At 31.9% G+C, this 11726-nt stretch overlaps 1 protein-coding gene across 1 annotated transcript in view; it reads right to left on the bottom strand.

Annotated features, from left to right (window-relative positions):
• Positions 1-5920: 5920 nt before the first annotated feature.
• Positions 5921-11726, bottom strand: part of LOC123269764 — a 7815-nt gene continuing 2009 nt past the window's right edge. Inside the window, exon 5 of the mRNA XM_044735599.1 lies at positions 5921-6093. Coding sequence (XP_044591534.1) covers positions 5921-6093 — 173 coding nt within the window. The remainder of the gene's footprint in view (positions 6094-11726) is intronic.

Here is an 11726-nt window from a genome sequence, read left to right as displayed (position 1 = left end):
GCAATGAAGTGAATTATTAATTGATAATATTACTATAAGACTATACTTAAGTATTTGTCAATTGAGGCTTATGAAAAAAATAAGCTGTATCTCTCTGAAATGTATAAAGATAACTTGCAAATACAATCTTCAGTGGTGCAGTATCTAAAAAATAACTATCTGTTTTAGACTGATTTATTGTTTTATGCAATGGTCGCACTGTATTTATTTACAAAACATTCGTAATTGTAAAATTAAACATCACTTTACTGTTATTCGTGGAGTAGTTGCAAATAACGTAGTTGTTGCTAATGCTGATAATTTTTTAAATGATAGCAGATCATTCTTATGTAAGTGCTATAAAACTGAAAACATTGAAGCTGTCGCGATAGAATCATTAGTAACACCTTGCTTCTATATAATAAATAATAGTTTAAAACAAACTAAAAAAGAGAAAATAAATTTTGATAAATATAATTAATAATAGTGTAAATAAGAAAAAAATCTATTTTATTGTAAAAAAAGCGTGGGATGCATAGTGTCAATAGCTATAAATATTTCATTGACAGATATAAGTAGATGGATTATTATTTCAACAATATCTTAAAAAGCACCCCACGCTTTTTTTAAAATGAAAATACATTTTTTTCTTATTTACAGTTCTATTAATTTATATTTAATAAAATTTTTTACACTATTCTTAATTCAAATTTATTAAAATTTATTTTTTATTTTTTAGTTTGGTTTTCTATAAAAAGCGTGTTTTTTAGTTTTTTTATACTATAATTTATTTTCTACTTTGGAGTTAGGTTTATTTATTTTTAACTACTATTAATTTCGTAATTACTATATATAAGTAACTGTAATTATGACTATTGCTTTGAATTGAATTTATTGATTTATGCCAAAGCCTTCACTGGCCAGATGGTAAAAGAAAAATATACATTTTGTGAATACAATACATTTTTAAATTTTTAATCTAAACATAATAATTAGAACTTATATATAATTATACATAATAAAATATTAGTAAAGGTAATATTGCTTATATGCTAATTTTGAAGAAACTGTTTAAGTGAGAATTAGAACTAATAGATTACAATATTTATGATTATGATTTAAAGATTTTAATTTGAATAATTTTAGTGATTTAATAACTTTTATTGATTTTAATAATTTTAGAGATTTAACTGAAAATTTAGTTTGGATTTAGAAGTCTAGATTAAAAAGGTAATTATAAAGCTTATTTTTAAAAATTTCTAAACTGGGAGCATTTATCATATCGATTGGTAAATCTTCCCAACGACGAATGCAAGTAACTACAAATGATAACTCATAAATAGCTGTCGTAAATTTAGGTAACTTGAAATTTACATAATTCTTTTTTGCTGCAAGTCTTACAGAATGTCTAGTATCAATATCTTCAATAAATAGTTCTCGTAAGTAGCTAGGTTTACCTATATTCAACAATTTATAAAAATAACATGCTAAGTAGTACATTCGGCGGCTTTTTACTGATAGCCATCCAAGCTCTCGTCTATATGGTGTAATATGTTCATCCTTTTTCAAATTATAAATAAAAAGAATCGCTGTATTTAATGAACGTTGTAATTTGCAATTCTCATCAGCAGTACAACTAGTTAATACTATAGAACAATAGTCAATAAGTGGTAATATAGTTGCTGAGACTAATAACCTCCTAATGTCTTTAGTATAGATGTTTTTTCTTATTTTTAAACTATATAACGCTGAATTAATTTTATTTACAGTCTTTGATACATGCAAACTCCAAGATAAGTTATTTATGATATGAAGATCTAAGCACTTAGTTGACTCTACGTAAGGAAGTAGGAATCCGTCAATAAAAATTGGTGGAATACCATTTGCTTGTAACTTTTTCAGCTTAGTACTTGAGCCAAGTATCATTGTTTTAGTTTTGGATAGATTCAATTGCAAGCCATTCTCTCTTGTCCAATCAGCAACAGCCTGAGCATCAATCGTAATTTGTCTAATAGCGTCTTGTAGTTGATAGTCATAGAAATGAAGGTAAATGAATTGATCATCCGCAAACAGACCATAATTTGTATAAATTAATCGCTTAGCTACCGAGTTCATTACTATTAAAAATAATATCGGTCCAAGAACTGAGCCTTGTGGGACTCCAGAGGTAGTTTCTAGGAATTTTACAGATAAGCCCATTTCATTTACAACTGATTGGGTTCGATTGGTCGAGTACGAGAAAAACCAAGAAATGGTCTCACTCGAAAAACCAAGTTCAACTAGTGTAGTCAAAATTACTCTTGGATTAACATAATCAAAAGCTTTTGTTAGATCAAATAGGACATCAAGAGTTAGCTTGTTTTCATCCATGGAACGTCTAATATCATCTATAAGTCTTAGTAAGGCTGATTGAGTGCTATGATGTTTCCTAAACCCTGATTGATATTTATTAAACAGCTCATTATCTTCTAAGTAACTTATTACCTGATTTGCAATAAGTCTCTCAAAAACCTTGCTCAAATGGGATGTATTGGCTAGTGGGCGCGTATCTGATAATGATTTTGGGGAAGTTACTTTATTGATGGGTATTATAAATATTGCTTTCCATGCATGAGGGAAAACTCCAGTGTCTAATGACCGATTAAAAAGTGCTGTAAGAAAGATTGAAATTTGAGGAACGTGATTTTTTAATCATCTAAGATCAAGTCCATCTGGACTATTCCCTTTAGATTTTTGAAGAGTCAAGTGTAGAGCTTTAGTTACATCAACTATGTCTATTTCGGTCCAAGTAAAGGAAGAATTTACTTTACTTTTATGTAATTGGAAAAGTGAATTTACAAATTGATGGTCGCATGCTGGATGTTGACGTACCATAGCTGCAAAATGTTCGTTTAGGTCAGACGGTTCGAAATGATTTAGAGGAGAAGATGTAGTACGTTTTACAAGGCCTAGGTGTTTTAGCTTACTCCAAATTTTAGTTCCGTAAGGTAGATTGGACAGAGAGTTTTTTTAAATAATTTTCACGAGCACGACTTATTTCGTGTTTCAGCTCTTTCCTCATTCTTTTAAAAAGTTGAAAAAGATCCGTATCGTTATATCTTTTTGCTCTTTTATAAACAGCATCACGTTCTCTATATTTAATTTTTAATTCTTTAGTAAACCATGGATTAAGCGAACGAAAGACTGTACGCGAGTATAATGGTGCAAACTCATCGAGGACATTTAAAACATTGGTTTGAAAAATATCAAGTAGAGAATTTGGATCGAGATCATTCAGAGGGTCTCTTCCTATATTTAACGACAGCATAAGAGAGTTTGATAACGCAGTGTAATTTAAGTCAGAGAATCTCCGGTATGTAACTATTTTTTTATTTTGCTTAGGAACCTCGAGCAAATATTCACAATATAAAAAATCATGGCCGTTGATAAATGGTTGATTCGATTTATAAAATGACCCAAGTTTACTTTTATTATCTAATAATACCACATCCAACCAAGAATCTTTATTCCTAATATGATGCGTTGAGTTATAAGGCACACAATGAATTGATAGTTCTGAGATAAATGTTTTTAGGTGCTTGGAGATATAAGTTGAGTCAAGTAGTTCACAGTTTAGGTCGCCTGTAATAATGAAATTTTTGTAATTTGTAGTTAATTTTGAATGGATATCAAAGAAATTATTTAAAAGATTTCCTCCCGAACTTTTATATATGACTGATAGTATAATATGAGAACCAGATGTTGAAGTTATATCAATAATCAAAAATTCAGGTTCATTAAGGTGATCCGAGGTAGATATGTGCAGTAATTTAGCTTTTAATGTTCTATGGATTAGACAAGCAACACCTCCACCTTTTAGTAGTCGACCAGTGTCTGAGTGAGTAACGTTACGATCTCGTCTGAAAATTGTATAGTTATCTAGATTAAATAAAGAGTTGTTAATAATAGGCTTTAGCCATGTTTCTGTTAATGCAACAATATGAGGTTGAATCTCAGCAACTAAATTAATGAGTTGATTAATATTGCTATTTACACTATTTATATTTAAACTTAATAATTTAATAAACTTAGAATTACAGCTGTTAGTTTTAGTTAAATCAGAAAAATGTTAATCAAGCTTACTTAGCTCTGACTCAGAACTAATTTTAATTTTATTCGAATTATCATTTTGCTTAACAAAAATAGATCCATCTTGCACCCAAACATATTTAAAATTTAAATTTTTAGCTTTAAGTTTCGTACTAATTAATAGTTTATGCATCTCTGGATGTAAAAATTCATTTAAATAAATATTGCCTTTGAAGGAATTATTTACTAAGGTCGGAAAAACATTTTTTACGATTAATATTTTATGTTTTCTCTTTATGTAAATAATGTGATCACGGAATTGGGGTAATATCATTTTAAGAATGTAAGTGTACAAAACCGGTCTAGATTTAGTAAAATTAGTGACATAATTAATATTATGATTTCTAGTAATACTATCAACATTAGTCGATTTCTTCTCCATTTTCCTAATTGAGAGTATATTAGGAATTAATTCTGATATATTTAATTCTTTAAATCCACTTGAAGCAATATCCATTGGTGTTGATCCTGTTGAGACTGACTCTGGAATACCGGAAATTACTAACTCAGACGAAGACGAAGATGTTGAAGTTTTACTTTGTAAAACACCCGCCAGAGTTTTGGCCATTTCAGTTGATTCTGTCTTCAGAGCTTCAAGTTCCAAGTTGACATCATTTATTTTTTGTGAGTTCGTGATTATACTACTACTCAAATCAGCTAATTTTTCTTTAGCCTTGGTTTGTTCATTTTGAAGGCTGTCTATACGCTTACCAAGATTATCTATTTTAGCAAACATAGTTTTTAAGCTACTATTTAAACTAGAGATCTGAGCTAATACTACTTTTTGAGAAGATAAAGATCGCATTACTGCTGTTAGCATTTCAGAGTTTGACATAGTAGACCATCCCTCAGGTAGCTTGTCTTGAGATTCTGTATCAGCAATTGGGATTGAATTTGTGGTAGTTGACTCTTTCTCATTTTGATTGTCACTAGTCGTTGCAGTGCTCATTGTTGCAGGTGAGAAAATAGTATCACGACTCGGTGATAATAGAAACGTTGGAGTAATTGGTGATGGATAACCTGATTGTGACTTTTCGTTGGTTAATTTGTTTGATGAATTTGATGAGGACTTCGCTGATTTGAAACTTGATGTTGAAGAGTTTTGGGACTTTACTGATCTCAGTGAATTCAGACGATTATTTGAATTCTGAGTTTTTAAGTCAAGAATTTTCAGAAGATATGCAAACTGAGTTCTACAACAATCAGTTGGGGGCCGACCTTTAATGTAGTCCCTAGCACAACTTTGATGAAATGATTTAACACAATTTTCACAGGTGAATGCAGTCTTTACGACAGCTTTACATCTGTAGCAAGTTTCAGTCGACACTGACATAACACTTTTACACTGACATAACAAACTATCTATATCGTCACAATGGCAATTAGAAAACAGAGAAATTTTATCAACTGTCAAATTATAAGTATTACTTGTTTTATGAGTGACTTCAATGTTTACAGTTTCAAATATAGGACAGGAGCTAGTACAATATACAGCACTATGACACAAGCTTCACTATACCCGCACATAGAATATATATGGTTTAAAGTACAAGTATGCTGCTTGGTTAACACCAATACAATTATAATATAATGACGTCTGGAGAAAATGCGCGTAACTGATGCGCCTGACACAACAAAACTTAACCTTAACTATTTTTCTTATTTAATTTACATTTTATTTATACCAATTTTCGCAATTAAATGTTAACGAATTATGTGGTTTTATATATCACTATGTAAAGCAATTTTTGCTCTACAATACTTAATTTTGCTAGTTTTTATTAGATTTAAAGAATTTTATTAATTACGGAAATTAGAGAGCACAATAAAAGCGACACTGAAAAGTTCTAAAGAGAGATGTAGCTTTGACTATTGTGCCGAGCCGAGTGCTCGAATCAGAGGTACGCATGCGCAAGACCACGCGCTTGCCCTCTCTCTTGCTCTCACGCAAAGGATGCGTGAAAAAATCATTCAATCTTAGTGATCCTATTTAGGATAATGGAATAATCTTATCAAATTAGTGTATTATCATCGGTCCTCGATAAGTCTACGAAGTAAATGAAGTCTGACTATTTGAAGTGGGTCAAAATCAAATACAAAGGAGTCGGTTACAAACAAACATATAATTGAAACTAATAAAAAGCATGTAAAAATTTAGACAGAAATCTATGGAACAGTACCGATAAATAACACGGAACGAGAATAATAGAAGTATCCATTAATTTTTATCACGATTTTCGCCAAAAATCTAATTACATTTTATGTATTAAATATTACATCAAAAGTATATTTAAAACTTATTTTTTTTCAATTAAAAATATGTATGAATTTATTATAATTACATCTTTATTTGAAGAATATATATTGTGAAAAAATTCTTTACAAGTAATAAATAATTATTTTTAATAGTATTTCCTAGTGGGTTTTTACATTTTTTAAAACTGATGTATTTTATCATGTAAATATATTTCTGATCTATGTGTTTAAAATTTCTTAATTTCAACACGTATTATATTATTATCTTTATATATTGATACGATTTGAAAAAAAAAAAAAAATCGAACTATTTCTCGAAAAATGTAATTTAACACAAATTATATTGCGCTTGAGGAATTATAAAAACATAATAAGTGTATAGATAAATAGAATAAATCCATGCAAGTTACAGGTTAATATGGACAGACATTATTTTTGTGATTAGTTTAATTTGTTCAATAATTATTTATAATTAATAAAATTTTATTTATTACTTTTATCGGACTTGAATGTTTAAAGTCGGATCTCTCGATGAACGGTCGGACCAAGGAGTTCAAAATCCGATTTCTCGGTAAACAGTACGTCCAAGGCGTTCAAAATCGGAACTAGTCGGACCATGGAGCTCAAAGTAAGATCAATTTCGGATCAGGAAGTTCAATATACGAACTAGTCGGACCATGCCGACTAGAAATCGTAGTGAGGAATGCCGAAGAATTAGTAAGGGGCAAGTTTGGCTTGGCTAACTTAGGCAAGCCTAATTTGCGCCTTCTTAAATCCACGTTAGGCAAAACGAAGATTGGCATGCCAAATTTGTATGTAATTTGGGACATCTATGGCAAGCCGAACTTCGGTGAACCTTTGGAATGCCTGACTAGCTGGAAGTAACGATAACCAAAGATTTGCCGAAGTTTGGCTTGCCATAAATGTCCCTAATTACCTTTAAGTTTGGTAAACCGAACTTTCGTAAGCCTTTAGATTTTATAATTTCCTGCAAGTTAGGTATTCCAAACATTCGCCAAACTTCGTCTTACCATAGATGGCCCCAATTACTTTTAAGTTTGGCAAACCGAACTTCCGTAAACCTTTGGATTTTATAATTTCCTGCAAGTTAGGCATTCCAAACGTTTGACGAACTTCGGCGTTTCTTGCCAAAATACTCTAAAACGGAGTGGGAGAAGATATTTGGCTTCAAGTCTTTCCAAGGTTAAGCCTTTTAGTTCTATACATATAAAAGTGTGTATTTATGAGAGTATTTGTATATTGTACATATAAACATGGTGTCTCATGTACCCGACTAGAAATTTCAGTGAGGCATATGCCGAAGAACCAATTCGGGGCAAGTTTGGCTTGCCTAGGTTGTACCTCATAAAAACGAAGGTAGGCAGAACGAAATGTTTGGCTTGCCATATTTGAACGTAACTAGGAAAGTTTAATGGATTCCTTAAGTCTGATATATCTTGGGAACGCCGAACTGGTTTCAAGTAACGATAACCTGAGTTTTACTAGTTTGGAGAGAACTTGGCTTTCCGAACTTAGGCTAGCCCAATTCGAATCTTATTTGTTTTAAATTAGGCAAGCCGAACATTGGTTGTGCTTATAAGTATCTTGAAGTAAGAGGTCGCTCATCATCGGCGTAGCGTCGCGGTATGGTATAGGGCCCTCGCGCGTCGGGTACCGTGTTCGAGTCTCGCGTTCGAAATGTACAATTTTTAATAATTAATAATTACTAATTATAATTACTATTAAGGCGAGTGTGAAGTAAAGTTAAGTATTATGTGTGATTAGTGTATCTAACTCCTCTATCATCTCCTTCCCCCTTGACTTATCAAATCTACCAATCAAAAAAACCTCTTCACATTAAAAAACGCTCCAAAAAACAAAAAAAAAAATTACAGAAAAAATAAAATTAAATAATAAAAATAATATTAAATAAAAGCAACAAAGAATTTGTTTTTTATTCATGAAATATTTAAAAAATTTAGTCCTAAATTTAATATTTATCCTTAAAATAATAAAAGAAGATAAAGAAATAAGCATTTGTTATTATTAATTTTCGCTTGATAATAAAAAAGCTAAAAATCAAGAAAGAATTAGATTTGGATTCTTCGTTGCGAATTTGGTTTCCAAACTGCAACCTAATCAGGAAGCCAAGTTAGGCTGATCCTCGCAGCTGTGTTACATCCCAAACTTCGGCCTGGTTTGGATGTCTCACTTATTGCAAGTTTGGAATTCGGCATGCCTTACTTGCGCCAAATCACTGCCTCACTGAAATTTCTAGTCGGGATGGAGCTCAAAGTACGATCAATTTTGGATCAGAAGGTTCAATATCCGATCGAAATTTCGACTCGGGTATGACTTACATCTTACGTAGAACTTAAATTCACGTGATGTCATAATTACGTTAATGGATTTACTGGGTACGACATCAGATAATATAATATACCGATGTGAAATTTTTGATAAGGAAAATGTTTATGTGTACATTTGTTAGTTATTGTCGTCGTATTTCCTGAGTCTTTAGAGTATGTAATCATAAACAAACACGCAATGTTTCCTTTATTACGCAGCTGCGAACATTTTCCGCTAATTAAATTACGTTTCATTACCAAGAATAATAATTAATCAAAACCAACCCAACTTAATGGTAATTTGAGACTATAGTAGTCACGAGGACATTACTAATAGAATATTTTTACAAAATTGAGCTATTGCGCAGTAAATTACTTGCTGATTTACATCATAGATATGCTCCAGCAGAAATAAGAGAGTAAACAATCTTGCTTCAAAAACATACTAAAACTTCTAGAAACAAAATTGATGAGTCGATTCTAATCTTGTTTGGCGGGTTTTCAATGGCTAGCTGCCAAGTTTTCATGTACTTTCTATTTGAGGTTAATTAATATGGATGAGTCAGGTCATTTCGTGACGAAGAAACACCCACGCGCACATGCGCAGTCAACCAATCAATACAGAACTTCTTTTTTCACTGATATAGAACGTGTAGCTCTAATTAATTACGCTGTTGCTTTGTTTGGCTCGAAACTTCGCTTGAACTCGAATTGTGGTTAATTTATCAGAATTTACGTGTCAATATTGTTTCAAGCAAATTATGCGCACCTAAAGGCCTCTTGAATAGAGTGATTCATCGCGTACAGCGGAAGAATTTATTACAAATACCAATGTAGTACAGTTATTTATGCGAGTTTCGCGTGTATCAGGGCCTCGCAAAATTTTTGTTTAGGCAGATGCTGCTGCTATTAATAGAACTGTTTTTGTTCGATGATTAGTTGAGCCTGTGTAAAATTTGCATGTCAGTTATGCTCATTTTATAAATAAAAAGATGCAATAAAACACATTTTATCCACCAAAACAATACACTTCTCATGTTTAACTTTCCGCTAAGAAAATCGAAGATTTTCAAAAATCGGGAAGTTATTGTTTTCACCCCGTTTTGCAAAAATCGAGTTTTCATCAGATTTCGACGTTTGAAGGTCACAGGAAGCTTCCCTGACTATCCCCGCGAGGTTGTCACGGTGTGTGTGTGTGTGTGTGTGTGTGTGTGTGTGTGTGTGTGTGTGTGTGTGTGTGTGTGTGAAAGTATGTGAACCGCTTATAACTTTTGAACGGCTTGATCGATTTCATCGCGGTTGGTACCATTCGAAAGGGCTTGACCAAACTTAGATTTTGAAAACTATTTGGACCGATTCAGATCAATAAATTTTGAGAAATCTTAAAAAAACTGAAAAAAAATTTTTTTTCAAATGTGGTTTTTTTGGAATAACTTTCAAACGGCTTAAAAGTTCAATTCCAAAAACTAATCAGCTCTTAATCTCAAAAAACCACGTCGATCGCCACCAGTCCGGTCAAAATCGGTTGATTCGTTCGAGAGATATCGTGAACGAAAGAAAACCGAAAAAAGTGTTTTTTCGGAATAACTCCGAAATTCCTAGCGCGATCAATTCAAAATTTGAGATTCTTTGTGAGGCTTGAAAAACTGCGTCGAATGCTTCTAACCGCGTAAAAATCGGTTTATTCATTCAAAAGTTATTGCGGTTTAAAAATTCAGGAAATGATGTCTTATCAAATCTCTATCAGACTTTTGAGCTCGAAGTGCTTTAAAGCATAGAAAAGCAATCTCTTTGAGCTCGGAGAGCTCAAAATAACCCATAAATTGTATTTTTGAGCTCGAAGAGCTCAAAAACGTCATTGGTGCAATTTTAAGCGCCTAAGTATGGAATTAGCGGGAAGTTGCAGGGATGGCCTTCAGGGTCAACCGTTTTCCTAATTTTTTTTTATTGTTTTAAACTCATAAATTATATATAAATACATGTTATTGATACTGGACAGTCTCCGTTGTAAGTCTTATTAGCCTGTTAAAAACTAAAATTATAACTTATCTATGGTTTATAAATAATTTACTCAAAAATTTTGTAATTATCTCTCTGTTTGAGATAAATTATTGTATAAACCAAATAATTACTTCAGGCTATTTACAGGAACAATTAATATTTTGCTTGTCTCCAAGCTTAGAACATTAAATATTTTCTAGTTTGACAGTTTTTGACTCCGAAAAAAATATACTTGTAAAACAGTCAGTGACAGGAATAATAATTAATATTAATCTTATAACAAAATGAATTAACTTTAAAACATAACATACATATAAAATAATTACATAAAGATTTAACAACACCACGCTGCTTGGCAGCGGCTACTTCTAATTTTAACCAAACTACTATTAATCAACTTGATTCTCCATAACATCTAGAGGTATAATTCTCACAGAAATATTAGGAACATAAATTAAAATTACAACTATTAATGATGACTATTAAGTCTAACCCGTGATTCCGAAATAATATCATAAGAATGTTATTAATTACTCTAATTTTCAAATCCTAAACCTCAATAATTTGGAATTATTGAATGGCTTTACTTACATAGCAATATTGTAAGTTTTTTTTTTTTTTTACGAAGGGGAAAACCTTTTTAAGACTCCAAACAATGATGTTCGATAGTGTGGGATTTTTACCCACAAAAAAACCTCTCGTCTTTACTCCTCGCGCATAGTGCAAAAAAGACTGGTCCTAAACCGCGTTAGCATCACTCCGTTCCAGTCTTTCTGAAAATTTTTCCATTAAAAAGCGCCGAGCGTAGGCTGCGATTTAATTCCAGTGTTCTTCTCTTTGTATCAAGTGGTTCACTAGAATTGCAGGGTTGAGAATCGTGCCTATAGTTGCTTCAGTGTGGGTTTGATGCTTTGATGGTGGAGTATCAATGGTTCAATGGAAGCTTGATTGCTCGACGTCGTCGGTTTAGTCCGGGCAGTACTTGCACATTGAAGTATCGTAGGCTCACTTTGT

This window comes from Cotesia glomerata, linkage group LG7 (assembly GCF_020080835.1).
Source record: "Cotesia glomerata isolate CgM1 linkage group LG7, MPM_Cglom_v2.3, whole genome shotgun sequence".
NCBI lineage: Eukaryota > Metazoa > Arthropoda > Insecta > Hymenoptera > Braconidae > Cotesia > Cotesia glomerata.
Note: the sequence above shows the minus strand (reverse complement) of the source record. Positions and strands in the feature narration are given on the sequence as shown.